This window comes from Festucalex cinctus, chromosome 1 (genome assembly GCF_051991245.1).
Source record: "Festucalex cinctus isolate MCC-2025b chromosome 1, RoL_Fcin_1.0, whole genome shotgun sequence".
In the NCBI taxonomy this organism is placed as follows: domain Eukaryota; kingdom Metazoa; phylum Chordata; class Actinopteri; order Syngnathiformes; family Syngnathidae; genus Festucalex; species Festucalex cinctus.
The window spans coordinates 35214528-35239483 of record NC_135411.1 but is presented as its reverse complement, the minus strand read 5'-3'; the positions used below and the strand labels follow the sequence as shown (position 1 = coordinate 35239483).

At 40.9% G+C, this 24956-nt stretch overlaps 1 protein-coding gene across 4 annotated transcripts; it reads right to left on the bottom strand.

The window, feature by feature from the left end:
* Positions 1-1178: 1178 nt before the first annotated feature.
* LOC144025985 (structural maintenance of chromosomes protein 6) lies at positions 1179-24148 on the bottom strand. 4 transcript variants are annotated; one of them, XM_077532452.1, is made up of 27 exons: positions 24130-24148; positions 21941-22060; positions 20378-20513; positions 16816-16921; positions 15387-15523; positions 13997-14058; positions 13835-13915; positions 13660-13761; positions 13217-13336; positions 13022-13120; positions 12812-12958; positions 12647-12735; positions 12402-12566; positions 10525-10703; positions 9758-9959; positions 9570-9684; positions 9037-9197; positions 8813-8948; positions 8592-8672; positions 8359-8529; positions 7041-7178; positions 6810-6955; positions 2757-2882; positions 2569-2674; positions 2349-2501; positions 2178-2275; positions 1179-1353 (listed from the first exon to the last, which is right to left on the bottom strand). In XM_077532452.1, the coding sequence occupies exons 2-27, from the start codon at positions 22043-22045 to the stop codon at positions 1269-1271; spliced, it is 3246 nt and encodes a 1081-aa protein (XP_077388578.1). In that variant the 5' UTR covers positions 22046-22060; positions 24130-24148; the 3' UTR covers positions 1179-1268. The 4 variants fall into 4 exon arrangements, with proteins under 4 accessions (XP_077388578.1, XP_077388554.1, XP_077388571.1 ...); XM_077532428.1 differs by lacking the exon at positions 24130-24148 and adding an exon at positions 23560-23578; XM_077532445.1 differs by lacking the exon at positions 24130-24148 and adding an exon at positions 22494-22538.
* Positions 24149-24956: the final 808 nt, after the last annotated feature.

Below are 24956 nucleotides of genomic sequence, written 5' to 3'. Positions count from 1 at the left end.
TCTACCTAGCAAGTGTGGCTAATGCAGCCTTTGCAGCAGTTATGCATGAGCCCTAGAAGTCTGCCGAGCAACAAGTAGGCGTGACCAGTAGATGACAACTTTACCTTCACTTAAACTTTTTTTTTCTTCTTTTTTTTGCACATCACAGGCCAGTTTAATGGAGGCATCATTTTCATGTACCGGATATAAATGCAGCAAACATGACCAGGATAAGAACAAATGTGCAGTAGATGAAAATGACAACTTACCAAAACGCTGAGCAGTTGGAGCCCATAGATGTACTTCGATGTGCTCATTGTACTTAAGAATTTTGTTGTGGTGGCACTCAATTGGGTATATGCTACGGAGGAGGCGGGACTACCGATTTCCAGGTTTCACGCATCAGCAATGTTTCGGTTGCTGTTTGCGACGTGGGCCGCGTCCCGTTGCTTACGCTTCCAACATTGTGCCCTTCGGTTGCGCGTTCTCGTCGATGGGTGCGAGTGTGTCTGTCTCAGTTCTCTGAAGCATTTCAGAGAGCTGAGCCGCCTTATGCACTCGCGCCCATCTGGGGGAGCGTGCGGTTGGGAGGCGCAGTAGTGGGGGTGCGAGTGTTGGAACGCGACCGGAAACGGCGTTGATGTGTGAAACCCGGAAGTCCGTGTCATTTTTTATTAACACAAAAAATACACAAACTATCGCAGGGAGATATCATTTGTCTCGTTTGCCATTTTAATTGCGTGTTGAGTCTATGTGCATCGTTGATTACATCCTTTAAATAATTTGTTAAATGGGGCTGTGACGCTATATGAATGTCTAACAAACAATTTTCCCCAGCGACCCATGAAACTGAAATGATTGTGCATTATGAATCTGCCTAGCAACAAGTGGGCATGGCTGGTACATGCTTTTTTTTTTTTAGGCTTATGGGGAAGTTATGATTGATCTTTATGAAATGTGTCAGGCAACAAGTGGCTTGGAATCATGTGATGTATCCTGTGATAAAAATTCAAATAGGACTTGACTTGCTCATTGCTCAATTTACTCAAAGACTAAACTGATTTGCTCTTGACTGTCAACCCACACTAAATTATTGTCTGGAACAAACAGTCTTTGTTCACCTTTTTGAGCATCATTGATTGCTTAAACAACATTAATATTTTAGCAAATGAGACAAACATCAAATACTCTGTGGAATGTGAAAGTGCAAACTTTTATTATGTGTGCAGAAATCCAGAACCATTTGTGGGAGAAAAAAAAAAAATGAACAAAACGCTGTAACTTGTGCATTACGATTCCTCTTCGTCTTGGTCTTCTTCTCTTTGCGGATCATTGAGACGAAGGATTGTGATGAGATCACTTTCTGGAAGAGTACTTAAAAAGGGGAGGAAGATGTATAATTTCATAAGAATTCATTGAGAAAATAGAACATAGTGAGAATACTACAGTGGGTAACAACACTAAATCAACTTTTTTTTTCTTTTTTTTTGGATAAACTGTTTAAACTGGTGTCTACAAATGCTGTCTACATGTCCTGGTCATTATTTTTGACATCTTAGTGCATGTTTGTTTGAAAGCTTGAATTTGGGGCAAAAAACGTGTTTAGCTCCATCTTAAGGTAAAAAAAAATAATTGGCTTTTTGTCCTCTCAACACGTTCACTTGTAGATCGTGACGTAGTCGCCCCAGCCACCCACCCACACGCCTCCTTAGCGAGTTGCTACTGTCAATTACAGCCAGACCACACCCAACCCTCTCCCCATTCGCAACCAGGCAACACCCCCTTTGAGCGCCAATTTCAAATCTTAGTGAGGGGTGGAGCAAGAGTCTGACTTCCTGTTGAGTTACCCTTGAAGACATTAAAGCCTGTATTTCACTGAGTGGAGAAGGCTCATGAGGGTTTGTGCACATCTTTTTTTTTTTTTTTTTGTCAAGGTTCATTCAAGGTTGCAAAATGTTGCAAAGACATTTGCAAACAAGTTCCCACTTTTTCTTGCCGCTACGTAATTTTGAACATATTTGCGACATGTATCCACAAGTGCTTCTACTCAACTGGACTCAACCTGCAGGTAAACGAGCTCATGCTCATTTACTTACCTGCAGGTTGAGTAGTAGGATCCCTGCCTAAATCCCAACTGGGGCAGGCTTTTTACTTTCTGGACCTCGATTTGATATCTCTGTTAAATGATGAGTTATCACCTCATGCTCAGTGGCGTGATGAAGATGAACTGCCGGTAGCGCTGAGTATCAGCCACTCGCAGCATCATGTCCACTGAGATCCTCCGATTCACCATGTCCTAAATTCAACATCATACTGACTTCAAGACACGCCCTTGACTGTACTTAACATTGAAAAAGAACTTGACTAACCATATAAACATCAAACTCATCCAGGCAGCGGAAGGGCGCCTCTGTGATGGCCCAGAGTGACAGAACGAAGCACACGGTGGAGAAGGAGCGCTCGCCCCCCGAAAGCAAGCGCATGTTGGCCCAGTCGCCTTCACTTCCTCTTCCAGGCTGCACCTGTCGGGACGACAGAGACCGTTGAGGCCCCAGTTGGCGAAAATCATGTTTGGGGCGGTGTTCTCACGGCGATTGTGAGGGTCTCCTTCTTGTGGTCAAAGCTCATGCTTCCCTTGTAGCCTCTGTGCGCCAGCATGCTGTTGAAGTGATATTTACAACGCGCCGACAGGTACCTGAAGACAAGGAGGGGTGCAGAGGTTTATAGCAACATTTGCAGTACTCGAGGAAATAAGCTTGCTTGCTTTCCTTGCTTACCTCCTCAGGTCACTAAAAACTTTAAGTCTTCGATCCATAACTCTGTCCAGGCTTTTGATGAACATATTGAGGTTCTTCACCTGCTGCCCGGTGTTCTTGTACCTCGCCAGAGCATCACGGTACTCTCTGCAACGGCCATTTTGGATAAAAAAAAAAAAAAAGGACTCAACATCCGGCAATTCTGACTTTCAAAGCAAAGCTAATGCTGGCATTTCCCATTTTTTCATGTATGTACATTTACAAATGTCTTCTTTCTAGGGTTACATTTGCACAATGATACCCTGCAACTATGGCAGTCATTTCAGGCCAGCACGGAAAAAACGGGATGGTTATAAGGGGGGGTGTTAGTCGTGGCAGCTCAGGGGTTACAAGATGCGCAAATTAGACTATTCTGGATGCCCAGCAAGATTTTTAAAGTGTCAAAACAATTGCCACGGCAATCACGATGCAGATGACAAACATTATCAGTGTAGTAAAATGGCGTTATTTGCAGCTAAACATGAAGGACGCAATGAGGAGTTTTAAAACTCACTCAAAACTCTTAAACACTTTAACCTGGCTTATACTTCTGTTTGCTCTTTCTATAATGACCGGCGTAGATCACATGATCTACGTGCGTCATGAATTTGCAGTGCCGTCTATCTCGTAGCCGGGTGCAGCGCACACATCGCCAATTCTTGCAAGCCGTAGATGGCGGGACGTAGTATCGCTCGTGATTGGTCCGTTCGATGGTGTATTCAGCTTTGTTTTTTTCTTTTCCTCTCTCCACGAGTCCTTTAGCCATCAGTTTATTTTCCTACAATTCCTACTGTTGTATACCTATTATGGATGACTTAATTAGTTAGTAGAAACGTCAGCTCATCAAATATTTGAATGGCATTATGTGAGGTGTGCATGTGGTCACAGAACGAGTGTAATACTTCTACAAAAGACAGTTGAAACAACCAGAATGGTTTGAAGTGGTGCACATACGCGCATTGGCCTCCTGTCTACCAATTTGTGGAATGAAAAAGAAAGAAAGAAAAAAAAAAAAACAGTGAAACTCCTCTTTCTGCATGTGCGCTCGAGGACACAGGAAGATGGCTTTCAAGCACCGAAGCGCTCGCTGACCTTCTGCAATCGTGCAGTGTCATATGGAACTTTTTTTGCATACATGGCTGACAACCACGGCAAGCCAACCGACATGGCGAAGCCTATCCGCAAGGTTTGTTTTAAACTTACTGTGGCTTGAGGCACGAACACGCCCAATAATGGCCAAGCACCTCGATAACCGCCATCCAGAGTTTTACAACCAGCTGAAAGAGCGACAGTGTGTGACGCATTTTTTTACACTTCCCTTTTTACACTTCCCTGAAAAAATATGTCAAGTGTGACAACAGATGACATCAAATGCAGTCAAATACAGTACTTCAAGAATATGGCTTGCAATTTGAACGCTTATACCAGAGGTGTCCAAACTACGGCCCGGGGGTCATTTAAGGCCCGCCGTCCATTTTTCAGTGGCCCATATGCTAAAAATGGCATTTGACTCAGTTCAAATAAAACAAAACAAAAATGTTTGGAGATGGTCAAAGTAAGAATGGCGGGTATTGAAAAACAGGTGCCATTAAAGGTTATTTTAGTTAACTAAAACTAATGAAAAAACTCAAACTAAAATTCAAAAAACAATATTGTTACCGAAATGAAATAAAATAAAAACGAAAATGCTTTTTAAAAAACTAAAACTAACTGAAACTACATTTTATGTTTACAAAACTAACTAAAACTAACTATAATTATAGCAAATGTCCTTCGTTTTAGCCTTTGGTAATTAATTTAATGCATAAGCCTTTGCAGATGATTTTAAATTGATTTTTAGTAGATTTAATTTGATATAAACCGGAATAATGACGTTTTGAAAGTATCTCACACAGAAGTGATGCCATCTAGCAGCAGCCAATAGAATAGCACCTTCAGATGACGTTGCTCCCATGCTGTTTTTTCAATATTGCGCACAAGTAATACACATTTAAAAGAAAAAAAACTAATACTAATACTGAAACTAACAAAGTAAACTAAAACTAAGCATTTTTTAAAGAACTAAACTACTAAAAACTAACACCACCCTGAAAACTAATAAAAACCAACTAAAATGAAAAATTCCAAAACTATAATAACCCTACTGCTATATTACAAATAAATTGGTTTATATACTTTAGCATTTTTCTAAATATGCAAAAGCAAAAATAAATTATTTGTACAATTTTTAGGACTAAACACAATTTCTCTTCATAACATTATCTGGCCCTTGCGTCGTCCTGATTTTCTGTAAGTGGCCCTCAAATGAAAAAGTTTGGACACCCCTGGCTTATACAGTATATACATAAACATATACCGTATGTCTATACATTGACATGTATACATCCTAATATTTTGAATGAATAAAAAATAAATAAATAAAATTAAATTATTTGAAATTCTGTCAGTTTTTAATTTTGCTGCTTTTGCTGATGTTTTGGATTTTTGTCAAAGTACCGTTTCAGTACCAGTATTGAGGTATTTTATGCAGGTATAGTCTCAAAGTCCAAATTTTGCTATCGTTAGAAGAAAATAAGGGGAAATTGTCATGTCAAGTCAAGTCATCTTTATGAACATAGCCCTTTCAAACAGCCTTAGCTGTCACAAAACACGTCATAGAAACTACATCTGAAAAAAAAAAAAAACTCTTGCTCATTATACTGGTGTTTTGCAAATGGAAATAATTTTGGCAAAGCAAACGGACCTAAAACAGGAAAGGCGGAGTCAAATTTCATGTCAGAAGGTGAGAATTAAAAGTTTGTGTCTTTTTAATTTATTATATATAGTGCATGTAAACATCTGGTTTCAACTGTATATTATACTTGAAGCATGATTACTAGATAAAGTCTATAATAATGCCAGCCAAGAGAGTTAAGATCATTTTGAAGTAGTGGACCTCTGTCCATGAAAAGACGGAGAAGCTGCTGAAATTCAGCAAAGCATTGTGAGAGAAAAATAAATAAATACATTTTGTCCAAGTACTCTGCCATTCCCACATTCCAAAAATATGCACGGTAGGTGGACTGAAAATTTTCATGTTAATGCGAGCGCAAATGGTTATGGCAAGGGATTGGCTGGCGACCAAAATCAACTGGGAGAAAAATGACGCTCTTCCCCAAGACTGGTTCCACACAGTCAGCCTTGGAAGTTGGCATTTGCATTAGACTTTTTTGCAGTTGAGCGGTTCTTTGAGAATAATTTCGGAGGTGGTTCTGCCACGCCCGTCGTTGAAGGCCGAGCGGGGCCATGTCGTCGCTGTCATCCGATTGGCCGACAGCGACGCAGCAAGCAACGCCATGACACTGCATTTTCTTATTTTACGCGAGCGAGGCAAGATGTGCTCGCCGGCCTTCGCCAAAGTCATAGAAATGCAGTCTATACAATAAATATATTATTTTACAACAACGCTGAGATATATTTACAATTTAAGATGCACTTGTTGAGGATTTCAAATGCTTGAGGTAAAAAAATAATAATAATAATTTGCAAGTGCATCACACCGCTCGCCAAATTGTGTGTTCCCATGCACCTGAATGAGAGCTCAAGCCACAGCAAAATCACTCGGCCAGCCTATGCTTAAGGTTCTCGCCTCGGGTTGACGGGTTTGGTTGCCTCCGAGAGCCGTTGCCTCGGAGAGACGGCCAGTTAAATGAATGAGGTTGAGCTCTCTATTGAATGAATGAGCACTGTTGGAGAGCTTCGCAAGCCAGTCGTGAAGTCAAAACCGCCATATTTCATCCATGGTGGTCCATATAAAACTGCAAACATGGTGCAATGTTGGCGCGACATGCCACTCATGAAATTTTATGGCAGAGCCGCACACACTGCGAGTGTGCAAGCTTGCTCAGTTCAAATGATCCCGCCCCCATTCCACGGCTCACCTGTTATAATGGAAATGCAACGGGGGCTGTGTAGTGTCGTTCCATGCGGTGTGGTGTGCTACCGTGCCGTGCGGGGCTAAAGGAAAAGTGGCAAAAGAGTTCCACATAAAGGCACCTGATTATCTCCTCGCGGTCGCCCTCTTGCTCTTGCTGGGTGGCAATCTTCACCTTGAGGCGGCTGATCTCCGTGTCGAGGCCCCTGGCACTCCGCTCCACTTCAAGGCGCTCTGGGCTGATCCGTCTGGCTTTGGACATGCTTTCCTGCACAGAATCAGCCGAGGGACAACCTTGTGAATTCTTCCCAAACATATACCATGATGTTCCTTTGAGGAGGGGATGCTACTACCTGAACTTCCTGCTCCTTGCTCTGCAGAGCGGCTTCCAGCTCCTGAATGCTTTGGAGATGGTTGCTGCGTTTGTCATCGTAGTACTTCTTGTGATGCTTGCATTTCATCACCTCGTGGTCCACCTTGATCCACTCCTCCTGCACAACAACATGGGGTCACAAGTACAGGTGTTGAACATGCTGGTGGATATTATCCTTAATCCAGGTAATTTCTTTCTGAGGGCATTGAATTGACCACAACTGGACTGCTCTGTTTGTCTTACAAGACATTGCACTTCTCATCTGAGGAGGCGTTATCATTTCATGCAACAAAGCCTTTTATTTTTATGACTGCACCAGCCTGAGTTTGTTTGGAAAATCAGTGTGAAATTGACCAAATAAGTCAATTGATTGCCAGGAACATGCTTGATGAGTTTCAGCCTGCGGCATAAAACTGTCTCATGATAGCCCATCCAGAGTTAAAAATCTGCACTCATCAAATTGAAGTCATTCCTCACATACGAGGCTGTAAGCTAAACCTTTAGGATACTCTAAACGTAAAAAAAAAGCACAAAATGGACAAGTCATATGGTCAAAAACCTGCCACACAAAACTTGATGGGAACATAATCAACTTAATCCATTAGCCTACAGCTGCAGCCATCACATATATTTTTCCAATTGAGTACCATATTTTATGGGCTATAACTCACGGAGTATAAAGCGCACCAGTCAAAAAACAAAACAAAACAAAAAAAAGCATGATGAAGTGACATTTTTGTGTCTCCACATGCCTCACGTTCTTTTGTTCGTTGTGCAACGTGCATACGGTGCTTGCACTTTGAGCAGAGAAGAGGTGGTGGGCCTCCTACTCAGAAGGGGGAGAAAAAAAAACAAAAAAACAATGTCTAAACTTCGCTAGTCAACCAGGTGACCGGTGGTTGTGTTACTACCATGGCTGCTAAATGCTCTCTTTTATCAGTTCAACAGCTGGAAAAACAAAAACAAAAAAAAACCTCCTTTAGGTCTCACAGATCGCAATTTCCCACAGTTTTTATTTCACCACGCTGTGTGTGTCCATTTATTTATTTTTTGCTGTGGGTCTGTGAGTATGTAGCTGTTGCTGCGTGTCACGTATTAAGTACATTCTCAATGCCAACTGTCTTTCGGCAATGCACCGCCAGCAAAAGTTCATTTCAGCCTACCACGGTGAAATGGGCAAAGGAGCAAAATTCTCACTTCAGATGCTGCTTCCACATCACCTGGCACACCACAGCGTGAGCTGCAGACGACATATAGAAATGCTCCGCCCGAAATGCTCACTCTGACTGCAGCATTACCTTAATTGCATCTGCCTCCTCAGCGATTGTGTTTATGCGCTCCTTGTGCTGCTTGTACTCCTGCTCTGCCTTCTCATAGTTCTCCTTGAGCTCTGACGTCCGGGCTCTCGCCTCCTCGCACTCGCTGTTCTTTGTTGAGATCTTGGCGACAATCTCCTGAAGGTCCTCCTCCTATGAAGTTTACAGATTGGAGGGACTCCACTCCGACTATTACAGTGCACTTTGTAACCTACCAGTGGCCTGAGGTCCTCCAGCTGAGGCTCTTCCAAATTCCGAAGGTCTGATAACTCCAGTCGATACTTTGTGGCTTTGTCCTGCAATAAATGCAGACATCTGATGAGTTACCCACTCATCAATGGCACAGAATGTAATTGCAATTGCAAAAATAAATTCAAGAAACTTTCACAACAAACTGAATACGAGGTGAAAAAAAAAAAAAAAAGAGAAGAAATACATTAGCAATCTTCATCTCTGTGTGAGCGCTCTTCTCCAGCTTCTCGTTTTGTTCGATGTCTTCGTCCAACTTCTTCATTTGTTGTTGCAAGATCGACGCCTGAGCTTTTTGAGTCTCCAGCTCTCTTTGTAGGTGTCTTCAAAACGGTAAATAAAAGGACAATGAGGCGACAATGGTTATTATGCTCTTAACACAGTGGCAATGTTTCATCTTGAGATTTTCACCTGATCTCCTCTTCCACGTCACCTGAGAGGTAGTTGGCTCTGGCCTGCTCAGAGGTGTAGAAGCGGTTTGTGAAAATCTGGTCGCCATCCTTTGAGAAAGCCTGGTAGCAGTTGGTGGGCGGGTGTCCGTTCATCATCACGTTGCGAGCCACAGCTTGACTCTACACAAGAGTGCACAAACACATGCTCAACTAACCCAAAGTGGCGGAAACATTAAGATTAGATACAGTGAACCCTGCATTTTCTTGGTTCGGCATTTTACAAGATCTAAGTACTGGGAAATAACCATAAAATGTGTGTATGCGTGCGTGCTGGTTCTGAATCCGTGTATAAAATACCATGGTATGAGAACATTAACTCTGACACATCAAGCCAATGTTGTAACTCACACAGTTACAGACAGTAACTCAATTACAAAATGTATGTACTGTAAACTTCTTAGACGAAAGGAAAGAAAATGTGTCTGAAAATAAATGCTTCTCTCATTATTCTGCCAATTAGAAAATATATTTTATTTTTTTTTGATACATCACCTTGATGAGCAATATGCTCTCAATGCCCCTTTGATCGATCAGACAATTGGCCACAACCGGGTCCTCAATTTCTAGTGTTTGAAGCACAGTGGGGTATTGTGGGTGGTTCACAGCCCTAAATGAGACAAACCAAGTCAACCTAAACTCTAGATTTGAAGATGTTCAGTTCTAGCTGGACCCTCCCCTACCTCCTTCTTGTATCGTGGACGGTTGTGAGAAACTTGCTGGTGATGATGGGAGGCCTGCGGCCTGACTTCAGGACTTTGGCCATGACTCCCTTCAGCACTTTCTCGTCGTCGTGGTTGTCACAGGTGAAGGTCTGCAGTAGACTTTGTAAACACACCTCGACAGCGAGAGCCTGCTCTGGGTCCTTCAGCTTGAACAGGTAACCTGCAGCGCACAAGTTAACCAGCACATGGTCCCCCCCACTTTTTACAGCTGAAACCAGAAGTTTTTAAATTACTTCCTTCTTCAAAGTCAGAAATTTACAAAGCCTTGAAACAATTTGTGAAAACACAGACAACGATGCTTCTGATAAGTATACAGTATTTGGCAACATTTGAGTTTATGGTGGCTCATGAACTTGAATAAGTTTCACCAGTTCTGTCAGGAGGAAAGAGCCAAAAATACTTCCAACTATTATGAGAAGCTCATGGAAGGATATGCAAAAGTCAGAAAGCTTAAAGGTAATGGTACCAAATACAAATGAAATGCATGTCTTTAAAATCCTCTCATTATACTTGCATTTAGCAAAAAGAAATAATTTTGGTAATCACAATTGGCATAAGAGAGGAAGTTTAGTCTGATTTCATATCAGACAGAGGCGTCTTATATAATGTATGTCAACTTCTGGTATCGACTGTCTTAAAGCAGGTGTGTCCAGACTACGGCCCGGGGACCATTTGGATATCCCTATATTAAAGGTGTATCATGGAATTATAATGTCAAATAATACCTAGGGGTCCTCGTGGCTTGTGCTTGAATTGACCCCGTTTGTGAGCATCCTGGATAGCGTAGAGCAGCGCAGGCATGTATTCCCCAAAGCGCTGCAACCGATTGGATCGACTGCCTACCATCATCCGCAAGTTCCTACTGTGTGTTTCCATGGATCCCTTCAGTGTATCGTGCTCTTGTCTGAAGGCACATTAAAAATATATATATATATATGTATATATTTTTAACTTTATCGACATCTTCAGCAGCCTGAAACACAATTAAAGCGGTTGCGAAAAGCAGAGAAAAAGAAAAAACAGCTAAAAGCTAATAAGTTAACTCATTCCCCCAACACTAAAGGTTTGTAACAACTTATACAATGCTCCCTCACTTTTTGCGGGTGACCTACTTTCTGACTTCACGAACATTCTGAGTAAAGCAGCACGCTCGGAGAGTATTTCAAAACATATCTATGATAAGGGAGCAGGGATTTGGGGGACGAAGAACTATCTAATTAATGTTCAGTGTATCTGTAGGACAGGGATGGGCAAACTCGGTCCTCAAGGGCCGGAGTCCTGCAGGTTTTGGAGGTTTCCCTCTTCCAACACAAGTTAATTTCAATCAACAGGATCGTAATCAGGCTTATGCAGAGGTTGCTGATAAGATGATCATATACCAGCTGTGATGGAGAAGGGAAACATGCAAAACCTGCAGGACTCGGGCCCTCGAGGACCAAGAATGCAAAATGTGCGCATTCAAGTCAAGTCAAGTCATCTTTATCTCTATCAGTCCACTCCACATTCACTATGGGATATATGCCACGGAAGAGGCGGGACTTCAGACTTCTGTGTTTTTGCACATTAGCTTTAAACGCACATTCGACATTGCAAGCATAAGTCATGAAAAATGCACACACACAAATGTAAAAAAAAAAAAAAAAAAAAAAAAAAAAAAAAAGACGTGAAAATCACTGATATATTTGTGGATTTGAAAAACGTGAAAATCAAGAAAATGTTTGTGGATCTGAAAAAAAAAACATGAAAATTACGAATGTGGAGCTGAAAAACGTGAAAATGTGGATCTGAAAAACATGTGAAAATTATGGATCTGCTTGTGGATCTGAAAAACTTGAAAATCACAAAAATGTTTGTAGATCGGAAAATACCTGTAAAATCATTTGTGTGAATTATTTTGATACAAATCTCTCCCCTGGGCATCAATGTGGAAAAAAAAATATTTCTTAACTCATATTTGCATTTGAACAAAAAGTGGCTGACGGACTCCCACGTCCATTAGCAAATCTGTTACTTGATTCATCGATAGGTTGACGATGAAAAGATTTGTTTATGACAGGCCTATATCATACGTAGTTGCCAAAATGCTCCCATACGTTCCTCTGCTGCTATTATAGTTACAAACCATTTTATTTTAGCGCGACACAGCATACAATCGTACATATAATGTGGCTCTTATCCAGTTCATTTCAGCTCTCGATATTGTAGAAGCCGACGTAACTCCACACGTCTCTTTTTAAATTAGAAGCAGCTTTTTGGATCGCACAGCATGGAGAGTGGTCATCCATGTTTGTTTTCATCTGTGCGCACCGCATGTGACTATGTATGTGCTTCCCAAAGTGTCCTAGAAAGAAATGACCGTGGTACAGCACTTTTTAGTTCTGCATTATTTTGAATGTTCTTATTACCATCATTAACTTTAATTTTATTGAATACGGTAATTGAAATTTTGACGTTTGTGGATGGATTCATATTCGTCCACATCTGAATTGCAATGCACCTAAGAATAAGACATTTTTCCCCACACCTAACAGCTACACACTATTTCCCTGATATCAAGAGATTATTCTGACATTTAACTCTTTGGAGAAATCCATTCACTTACTTTATCTTTCCATGTTCCTCCTTGGCATGACTGCAGGCGTATTGATACTGGCCAATCTGCTGACCCAGAGTTGACATTTGGTGATTTATATCTTCCAGGTGACACTCGATGCGCTGGATGTTCTCAGCCTTGGCCTGTCTTGCTGCCCCTGTAGCCTGGTTGATGCTGGAAGGATGTGCAAACTGAAATACTGTGTGTGCGTGCGTGTAGTGTATGTGATGCACGTTTCTATTTGTATATTGCACCTCAGCCGGAGGTCATTTATCTTGGAGGACAGTTGAGCCTTGCTCCTGTCAAGGTCCCTCAGGCTAACCTGGCATCGGTGGACTGTAACCTGGAAACATACACACAATTAATAAATAAGACTATTGTGTTGAAAATTAATCATAGGCTAAACGACAAACTCTAACCTCACTGGACTTGAAAAGGGCGTTGTGTTTCTGTGCCTCAGCCTTGAGCTGGGCACATTGGGGCTGCAGTTCCTGGACTTGCTGCTTGACGCCATCCAGCTGTTCCTGACTCTGTTTGTATTTCTTCTCAGCCTCCTTGACCTTGTCCTGGAAGCAGGGACATGCTCTTCATGTGGACAGAACCACTGAAAGTTTTTGTGGCGTTATTACCTTCCACTCGTTCACTTTTTCGTCATATTTCTCCGTGGTTTGTTTATTGGCCTGCAGGTTCTCTTTCATTGGCTTGAGCTCCTTCTCCATCTCTGTCACCTGCCAAAAAGTCACAATGCCCACCCCAAAATATCATTTTAAATACAATCTCTTTGCATACTTCATGATTCAAGAGGGGAGAGCAAATGAGCTAACCAGAGCCCAGGCCATCTGCTTCTGTAACTCCTCCAGTTTGCTTTGCATCTCGTCAACAGACGACAGGTTCTTGTAACGCTCCTCTTTCTCCAGGTACTTTCGCTTCAGCTCTTTCAAGTACTGTGACACACATTCAATCATCATTTAAAAGTTCCAATATGAACACAATCCACTCTGAGATCCTGATTAACTGACAAGTTGTCGTCATTTCCCCCCAAACAATGCCGATAGGGAGTGATGGGTACCGAAGACTACTTTTTGTGGTATGGACCGATTTGGGTCTGTACTTCCGAGCACCGATTCACGTAAAATCAAAACGGTGTCATGTTTCGGTTCTGAAGCACGTCTTTCAAAGTTGTGACTGTGCGGGAGTGGAATAGTTGACTATTTGTTTTAGTTACAAGCATTTTATGTCGCTCCACAGGCTCAAGTGTAACTGTTACCTCGCAGTGTTGTGTCACTTTATCTTCAGTCATATGTCTGGTGGCTTTGATGTGGATAAAGTCATCTCTCATCTGTTCCAGTTGTGTGGCCTTCATGAAAAACTAAGAAAAACAGAGCAATAAGAGCAGTGAAAATGTGTCTCGAACACATAAAACAAACTTCAACTCAACGAACCCTGTATTTGTCCGTCTCTCCTTTGGAGTGCAGGAAGTACTTGCTCATCTCTTGATTGAGAACAGACACTGGATTGTTCACCTTGGGAAGAAAAAGTAAGGTTGATCAGCACTCTCATAAACAACACAAATCATCAATATCCTGTATTTGTGTAACTGCTACCTGAATATTAAAATTGTCCAAAATAGACACAAGCTCGTCCTTTTTAGTTGAGATTATTTGACCTAAAAAGAAGAAGAAGGAAAAAAAAAGGAATTACATCTTAAAGGAAGGAGTAATATTTTTTTGTGGAATGCATCTACTTATCTGTGTGGAAATTCCAGCCTTATCAGTTAGCTAATTTGGGTTTGTGATCATTTTATAGTATACCAAATATAAAAAAAGAGCTGCTGTCAACCCCAGCTCACACCTAGGCAGTCACACTCACTTGACATCACGTGCCACCCCACCAGGAGCCACTTCTTAATGGAACACAAGACTTGTGAAAAACTAACCAGCTATTCTGTGAAATGGTTAATTTCAACTCTTCCCTCAAAATATTGTCAATTGATGTTGAGCAATTATGATTAGGGTATAAGATGCCAGAGATATTTGCATTTGTATTCTTTATAGACAATGCCTAATTGTATACTGGAAAGTGAGCTATAAGTCTTGTGTTGCTTTTAGGGGCTAATATTCGTCGGCCACTCGTCAAATGGGTTGGGGGCATGCAGTGGACGAAGGGATGGCGAATTTAATTTTACGGCGTCAAGAAAAACAGTTTGCGAATCTAAACATCTTTGCTCCGTTTATTGGACCATGGATGGATGTTGGAAAAACAGCATGTGCTGCGTTCAAGTAGGAAAGAGTACCTTTCACATTTGAACCGGTTCAGTTCCAACTGTCAGTATCGGGATAGCTATACTGGTACTGGATGGAGAGTACCAATTTTCGGTAATTTTGTTCCGTTTGTGGTAATAAATGCGTCATGTTTTGGTTCCGTCTAGTTTGGTTTTTGTTTAGTTTTGGGTGTTACTGTTGTTTTTGCTTGTGGTTGGTGTTTGTCATTTGTTCCTAATTTCTCCGCTTGTCTCGTTACGTCTAACTTCATCCACCTGTGTGTTTCTTCCCTTTACAGTGTGTGTGACCAATCAGTTCCGTCTGCCAACTGTGTTCCCCAGGTGTGTCTCATTAGCACACCACACACGGTACGTTCAAAACTGTAACTCCCGTGATTTTTTCTCTTCACGTGTGGTGTCTGTCAAAGATTGGAAATCGGCCGACAATTTTAAAATCTTGCCGTGTGAATCAGGCTTTGCCAAAAAGTTTTTTTTTGCATTATCATTGTGAGCATCAATCATAACAGTATCGTTGCAGCACTCAAGGACCTGAATGGTTTAGCAAATGGATTACAGTGCGAGGACAGTATCAAACCTGATCCTATGTTAGGTGAAGACCGCATCCTAACGATGACTCAGACATGATATGATGACATCACAATGTTGTGTGCGTCCATGTTGTTTGTTCTGTCCAGGGTACACCTGTTAGTGCTGTGTTTGAGTGTCAAGTTTACCACTTTGACTCTTTAACTTATAGGTTCTCCCTCCATCGTGGGTGAGCCTCAGATCTATGATGATGGCCGGACCATACAGCTCAGGTTTGTAGGCATCCTTCCCTTGGTTATGTAGTGTGATGGACACATCGGCCGAGCTGTGACAGCAGTGGAACAAAAATGAGCATCATTACAATGGCACTGCATTTGTGTGTCCCAGTTCATGTCGGTATACAAAGACAGCAGAACCTCGTAAGTAGGGTTGTCACAATATTAAAACACTAAAATTTCTAAAATCAATATCCATACATGGGTAAAATACTCAATACCATTTTCGATACCGTGGAGATGGGGGAAAAAAAAAGAAAAAAAAAAGAAGAAAAAAAGACAAATGCTTTAAAAATGCATAGAAAAAATATTTTTATTAACATAACTGCACGCAAATAATAATTAATTAAATACAATTATTATTCATCAGAAAATGACAAAAAAAAAAAAAAAAAAGACTAGCATTTTTCCCACATACTACAAATAAATTGTGTGATATTCAAATTCTGCACTTAAGTCCCTTTAAAATGATACATACCTCAAAAATTGACAAAGTTGCAGCAGTTTAAATGGTCGAAGGTTGAAATCCCTAGTTTTGAGAAAAAGGGGTTTAAAGTTTCTGTACTTGTATCCTTCAAATGTCCATAGCAACCAGTACCTTGGGAAAAAGATATGAAGGCTGAAATTTTCTGGAACTGTTATTCTAAAAAGTATCCGGACTTATTTATTTTGAAACTGCGTCGGTCTTCCTGTCCCACTCGATGTGTTGTGTGCTAGTTTGCCATTTGACGGATGCATCGTCCGGCAAAAATAGATAATAGGTCTATCTGTGCGGTGGGCTCCGGCACGACGCAGCTGGTCCGCAATCGGGCCGCAAGGCATATGCATAATTTGTAATTTGTACAAGCTGACAGATTGGCTGCCCCGCCGGCGTGGAGCGGAGACACAACGCACACGATATAATCCCGAGGTAGAGAGGAGATAACTGGTTCTCGCCCGGAAAGCCGTTTGGCTCAGCACACGAAGGGGTCAGGGATATTATGGAACAATAATTTAGCATGCATTAACACAAGTTAACTGGACTGTGAACACCTTTATTTTCTTTAACAATGGGGTTTTCACTTCTTGTACATGAAGCAATATCAAAGTGACCTTGACTGATAAGCTTGCTTGGAACAGACTGCTAGCTGAACCTCCACTCTTTCTCCTCCCAAAACCTAACCAGGCTGCATAAAAATCTTCCCATAACTGACTGTGCACTTTCACAAATCACTTCTTGTAGACTGCTCTACAAGACTTGTTTATATTTAAAGCTTCAAAATAATATCAAGAAACCTAAAAGACAAAGCGTTTTTTTTGTTTTTTTGGGGGGGTGGGGGGGGGTTCAGTGCAAAACGCTTACCTTTCGCCTTTCTTCACAAAAGACTTGAGGGATGATCCCCTGCTTGTGGCCTGCGCGTTCCCGCCCAACGAGACAATGAGCGCTGTTAGGATGGCACTCTTTCCACCTGCACAGAAAAGGCAAAATTTCCAGCTAAATGACTACAGAGACGGCTAAGAAGGAGCATTGGCCTAAGAGGTCAAATTTGGGCTGGGCGATATAAACCTAAAATAGAATCTGTTTTTTATTCTTCACAAAAACCCATTTTCTGTTTTGAGTGATTTTTATCAAATTGCTTTTAGAAAATGGCAATGATGTGAAACTCATTTGGCTTTTGTTTTGTTTTTCAGCCCCCCTGGCATTTGCATAAGCAGTAAGCAACAGCGGGGCTGCACTTTGAACAGCAAAAGCCAGTGCAAAAAAAATAATTAAATAAATCATCCTGACAATCACTGTAAGAATCGATTAATCGCCCATCAATGGTACAAATGCAGGGTTACGCGCTCCCCCGTTCGCCACGTTTCCATTGACGAGGTGAAAAGGGGAGTGACGAATTACATATTCCCCATGCACACCACATTGGCGCGGACAATTTGTCTGACAAAATTACACTGGGATATCGCTAGACCAGGCATAAGTATACATACGAAAAAAAAAAAAAAAAAAAGTGTTTGCAAATTACATACAATAATCCCACAATCCTCGATGCGGCCAGTGACGCACATGATTGTTTACAACATCGCTCCAAGGCCAATGAAATTGTTTACATCTGCCGGTAGCGAGCATGCTGATGCTAGCGAGCATTAGCAACATTGGCAAGCAAGCAGCAGTTATGTCGTGACCCGAAAAAGGATGAAAACGGGAGTATTGTGTCTGTTTCTGTTCCAAAATGTAACTATATTGTCCACAAGTCCCCTATCAACTGTGAATTACCCCCCGGTTCCTGCTCACATTGTTTTTGGGGCACGGCAGACAAACTATTTTAACCAGTCCAGGACGCGAACCCTTGTCAAATCTTTGTGGTTTGGCAACGTCATCTGGCTTTGATAGGAAGAATATGCTAACTTTTTTTGTAAAATGTGTAAAAAGAATGATAATCAGACACTTTCACGAGCGGGAAATCGGCCAGGTTCGTGGAGGGACCGGGTAAAGTAGAAGAGCATCACAGGTATGTCAACTGTTTCGTACTCAGTTTCATTGTATTTTCATGTGTCAAGTTGTCCAAACTGAAAAATCATCAATAAACATCAGTGGCACAACTACACGTAGGCAAGACTGGCTGGGCCGGGCCGGTGGGCCGAAGTCAAAATGCCAGGGCCGGGTTTTTTGTGCCAGTCCAGCCCTGCCTGCCTAAGTGTTCATAAAAACAAGGTAGAGGTTTTATTCCTTCTCATTTATTATTGTAAAAAACTGCAACATTATGCACAGTTCAAACATTAACGCTGTACTTCAATGTCGGAAAATAATAGTATACTTAAGTAATGATTACATTCAGCTGTATTGTGAATATTGAATGAAAATGATACTCCAATAAATGTTTAAAAAAAATATATATAAAAATTCTAAACTTTAAATAACTTGTAAAAAGCATGGAAGTTTTTTTTTTTTTGGTAGGGGGTTAAAACGGTGCCACCAAGTAACAGTATATAAGTGCCCTCATTTCTTTTATCTGTGGCGATTTGATGCAATTGCCAATTTTATTCATAAGAGTAATGCCTATTTTTTTTACCACTACAATGTGCAGTTAGCCATCAAGCTATGCCTAGAACACCCTCAAAAATCCATCTTCCCAGAAGTGCTGCGTGTTTGTTAGTTGGGCTACAATGTCTCTGCCATGTGCATGAATGAGTGGTGCACGTAGTGAAATGGCGGCAAAATAGGCGGCACTGCCGCCATATAAACTTGTGATGTTGTGTCTCGCCACACTCAAATATGGCTAGGAATTTTTAGACTGTTTAGTAGGGGTGGGAATCTCTGACATGAGGCCGATTCGATATGTATCTCGATACATAAGTTGCGATTCGATTGAAAAACGATTATCTTTCAGAACAGAACGGTTCGATACGGTTCGATTAAGTTTGGGAACGATACAATTTTCGATTCGATACGATTAATTTCAATATTCAAAACTTATAGTGACATTTGTTGCTTGTAAACATTAATCTTATAACACCACAATTTTTTACAGTATCTACAAATGTGTTTAAAAAGAACAACAACAATGTCTTCTATATTTTTATATATTGAATCAATTATTTAAATGGACCGGAACAAAGGGCTGAAAAATGTATCAGTTTAAATATTTATTAGTTGTTATTGACAGTTCTAATTGTTTTTTGTTTGTTTTTTTTAATTCAAAATAAGGATCAGGAAAACAAAAGGCTGATAATTCAATTTGAAATATAAATATTTAACCTTTAAAAAGACACTAACACAATTAAACAGAATATGTCCACATTGTGAAGTATTTCAGAAACATAAATTTAAGACATGAAATAAACCTACCGTCAGCCAAAAGAAATATGAAGCCACCTTATGGAACAATAAATCTATCAAACGCATTTTAACAACTTAATATATCCAAAAATATTTCCAAAAGTGCCCTAACCTTTTTATCAACAATTTTTGTTTTTAACAATTTTTGTTTTTCTTTGCCATCACATTCATTTTTGGTTTAATGTATGACATCTTTTTTGTTTTTTTAATCTGAGACACGATGATGACCACGGAATCACGACTGTTTGTTTTGTTTTTTGGGCTGTCGTTCATTTTGAGTTTGATGACGTAATTGCGGGCACGTCTCAGTTCCCTGCTGCTCATGCTAGTTGTGTACATTGACAGGGAGCCACAAACTGAGAAATGAGATACTTGCAGTGTGCTTTTAGCTTAGCTGGTGTGTTGGCTGTGGGACATACCTGTGTCGTTTGAATCCATGCATTGGATCGTCACGGGAGTTATTCTTTTTGGCTCGCGCGCAGTACCAACGCCGGCCCGGGACATACAAGTGCACCGAGAGGACTCGATAGCCATGGGAAATACCGAGATGTACGGCACCGGCTTCTGCTAACTGTCTCTCTGTTGCATGTTGTCACTCGTTGTGCGCGCGCGCGCGCCGTGTCGCGATCACGGCGTTGACGGTAGGCTCCTCCCCAAGGTGCGTAACGTCTTTGCATTATGTTTACAACATCCGGGGAATGAAGCGTCTCTGAGCGCAACTTTGCTAGCTCTCTGTAAACATGGAAGTAGCTTGAATAGTGATGCTACTGAAATGTAAACAAAACAAGTAGAGCACGGCGCAGAACTTTTGCTATTGTTATGAAAACCATAAAGCCTCACTCGCAACCGATTCACAGCCACGCGATATCCGGTCCACAGCTTTACAAGCAATGTATCTAAGGATTCCCGGCGGATTTTGTATCGGTTGACAAGTTTGCTACCGATACGGTCGTTTAGCTCCCCTTGACGACCGATGGTTCGGTCGAATCGGTTTTTTGTCCCACCCCTACTGTTTAGCCACATTGGCTAAAAAGTTTCATGATCCAGCGCCAACCCTGAAATGAAACAACTTATAAGTTCCACTCACTTCCATTGCGGCCGACGACAAAGTTGATGTTGGATCCGAAGTTGATGGGCCCAAGGAAAGCGTGACACATGAAGTTCTTCAACGTGATGCTCTCCACTATGCCAGCATCGCTCACCACCTCAGCCACCCTTTTGACCTAAACAAGTGAGTTAGGGCATTCACTTTTACTTGAATTCAGAGATTCTCAAACATTATAAGGGCGATTTTTTTTTCTTCTTTTAAAGACCCAAATATATTTACTACCCCTAAAATTCTGTAGGAATTACACCATTTACATACTTTGGAGAAAATGTCATTGTTATGAGATGTCGACATTTTTTGAGCAACAGAAGCTGTATTTTTTTATTTTTTTATTTTTTTCAAATCACATTTTTGTCTCAGGCATGTGACAAACACCAAAAACGATTTTTGGGTCTACAATTCGATTTAGAACCGATTTTCAATTCTCGATTTAAACGATTTTCGATCCAAAATTATTTGATTGACAAATTATTTCTGCTTCAATTTACAGATACGCACAACATTGTCATGATCTACTCCAGTCTGCTTTGCAAGACAAAATGACAAACAGAGACATTAAAGTGCCTTTTTTTGTTTAAACATTTATTAATTTTGTATTGTAAGTGCCTTTTTTCCACAAAAACAGCATGTGGGCTACAACTGCCTTTTCCCCTTCTTCATTTCTAATTTAAATAAAATTGATTTTTGGATATTAGATATCGATTCAATTCGATTAATAAATGAGAATCTCGATTCTTTTATGAATCGATTTTTTTTCACACCCCTAATATATATATCCATCCATCCATCTTCTTGACCGCTTATTCCTCACAAGGGTCGCGGGGGCTGCTGGCGCCTATCTCAGCTGGCTCTGGGCAGTAGGCGGGGGACACCCTGGACGACTGGTTGCCAACCAATCACAGTAATATATATATATATATATATATATATATATATATATATATATATATATATATATATATATATATATATATATATATATATATATAACTAATTAATCACACAACTGTAATTAATTTGCACTTAATCAAAATTTTCTACTTCTGCTTCTACTATTTTCTTCAAAGCTTGTAACAAATATTTACTTGATTAAAGTCAAAATGGACTCAACCAATTCTCAGAACTTTACAGGTTTAGTTCTGCTCATGAGCAATGTTGGTGTGCGAGGCCCCGTAGAGGTAACGAGCAGGGAATTTTGCTCTGAGAAGATACGCCAAAGGCAGGGCTGGGGAATCCCGGTCCAGAGAGAACAAACCCTGAAACAGTTTGACCAGTTTGACTTTAGTCACAGGTGCTTCTATGAGCTCGTTTACCTGCCAGTTAAGTCGAAACATCTGTGGCTAAAGTCAATCTGTGGCAGTGTTTTTACTTTCTGGACCTGGATTTTTCCATTTTTAATATCATATATTTAGTATGTTTCCAAACGTAATATCCAATGACCAATAGAGACACGGACCCTCCAGCAGCAGACTTTCAGCATTTACCAAAGTTTATTTTATGACACTTGCACTTGCACTTTCAAGTTATCGCTTTGAAGTTTACCTGCTTCCAAAGTTGAGGCTCTCCCTCTTCGTTGTCGTCAAATTGGGCTGATGCCAGCCGTTTGTGGGGGACGACGTTTACAGGACTACTTTTCCTTTTGGACATTCTCAGCTCTGTATTCTACCAAAGTTAAACAATAATAATAATAATAATAATAATAAGTGTAAGGAATCCCCCAAGCTGTTGGCTGCTCACTGGGAGGATATAAAAGGAACAGCGACGTTGTCTCCGTTTCTTAACTGCACATGAAAGACGAAGTTGAACTCAGCGCGGCAACAACCTACTAGGCGGCGTAGCATAAGCATTAGCTAGCTATCAAACGACCGGTGACAGGAAAATGCGAGTAGTCCTTTCGTTAGGTTACTCACCAGTTTTTTTTACGACTTAAAAATATACGGAGCCCGCGTGCCTTGCGTTCTAGCAACTACGTAAAAGATGACGACGTGTCTATGCCTCGTGCAGAATTAACAACATACAACTTGTCTTGGGAATCGAAATTCCGCCAAGCGTTCTAAATGACGTCTCGCGAGAATACACACAATCTCGTGCTTACTTTCACTCTGCAGTAAACACTGATCTGTATGGGGTGTCAAGACTCTATCGGTGACCCTGCACGATCGGTGACGCGCATGCGCAGAAGATGCCGCCATCTTGGATCGCCAACTACGGCAACCGCACTAGAACAATACCTTTGTATGCGTACGCGATAGTGCGCGTTCTTTAAAGCACGATAGAAGATGAAAAAAACCCACATAGATTATTGATGCATTAAGTATTAGTAACTAAGTATTTTTTTCCCTATAAGATGAACATTTTACTTTAGACCTCATTACATTATAGTGAGTCTGGATTAATCTTGTACTTAACAGTAAGTCTGCGTGTGTGTGTGTTTTTATTGACCCCCTGCCTCACCCACCCTCAAAACCTATCCTATGATATTGGCCACACATTGTTCTAAAGACAATACAAATAATGGAGACTAAACGTAAATTATAACAATGAAGACTCACTAGGAATGTAATGGGGTCAAAAGTAAAACGTTCGTCTTTAAAACCTAAAAGAATTATAATAGTTTCTTTATAATGCATCAAGAATATAAGACGTTTTATTCAATGTTGTATCATGTATTTACGAACGCGCACTATCGCGCAGGCATATAAAGGTTATTTTGTTTATATTATATTTTGTTCTAATGAATTTGCCGTAGTTTGCGATCCAACATGGCGGGATCTTCTGCGCATGCGCGTCATCGATCGTGCGGGGTCACTGATAGTCTTGACAGGCTGTCAAAATACTTGTGCTTCCGACTTTGTGCCCCTCGGTTGCGCGTTCGCAACCCGGACAGGAACCAAACTGATGTGCAAAATCACGTCCCGCCTCTTCCGTGGCATATACCCCATTACTGGATAGCTGATAATAATACACGCTAGGGCTGCACGATATATCGAAAAAATATCGCCATCGCGATGATGGCACACGCGATAGGCCCATCGCAAAGACGTGCGATAAGTTAATAAATTAATACTTTGTTCTTGGTTGTGTATTCTTAATGCTTGGTTGCACGTTAGCGTCTGAGTTAACCCAATCAGACGCGACCTTAAATACGTAGCGTCACTCACCTCCCTAGATACTGCTCTCCTATTGGCTAGAGCGGCCCACAGCGACCAGTGAGCAACTCCGCAGCCGTGGGTAGAGGAAGCTGCAAAGGCTGACGCGGGAGAGGGAGAAATGAACGAGAACGACAAAAATGAACTACTTGTGCCTAAAAAAATAGCACGTCTACAATATGGGACTACTTCGGCTTCAGAAGAGATGACTTGTCACAGACGCAAGTACTGTGCAAGTCATGTCGAAGAATAGTGGCCACGTCAAGAGGAAACACAACCAATCTACACAGCCGCACGCAGTACAACCACAAGAAGCTATACGAGTCATTCAAATCGAAGACCCCCAAAGCTACTGACGCAAAGGCAAGTTGTAAAATAGCAAACCCACAGACAACCATTAATGACAGTTTTGCGAGCGTCACACCTTACGAGAAAACCTCCAAGCGCTACAAAGCCATTACCGCAGCTGTTACACGTTTTGCGGCCAAATGCATGATACCGATTAGCACTGTGGATAAAGAAGCTTTTTTGGATCTAATGAAGGACGTAGACCGGAGATACGTGGTGCCATCGCGAACCTACTTCTCACAAGTGGCCATTCCACAGATGTACGACGCATGTGTAACGACTGTCAAGGCTCAGCTGCATCAAATGGAATTTTTCGCTACCACCACGTACCTAAGGTCCAGTCGCACAACGGAACCATTTATGAGCACTTTGTTTTCAAGAATTATTATACATGTATATTTTTTATACATCATTTCATTTAAACACAGGATTTTATTTTTATTTAATTTAAATATAGAGTTCACCACTCATTCTTGGGCACTTTATTTTCTAATATTTTATTTTAAATAATACAGTAAAGCATAAATGTTTAAGCTCCTGTTTTGAGATGTTTACAATTTTTGAACAAACATTGAAAATATGTAAAACTGACTTCAGTTTGAGCAATGTGTGACTGTGAATTTATATTTTTAATTCACAGAATACCTGTTACATTTTAAAGCTCTGCATGGTTATCACCCATGGCTATGCTTGAATAAAATAACTGATTAGGAGTAATATATATATTTTTGTGTGTTTTTTTTCCTCCCAAGTTTATGGTAGCAATTGTTTAAAAAGTAAAATGTTTGCAACCTTGTAAATTTAGTATCAATTACAACTGTGTAGATTAGATCATTAAAAGCTTATTTATTTCAGTACTAGATAAGGAAAATGTAATTTTAGAGATGTGTTAAATATCGCAATAATATCGATATCGCGATAATCAACACCCATATCGCATATCGCATGTTTTTTCAATATCGTGCAGCCCTAATACACGCCCGTGCAAGCCGTTGAAGCCACAGGGCGGCCATCTTACCCCGACCATGACATCACGTTTAAATTAACTGCGCACCTTGCGG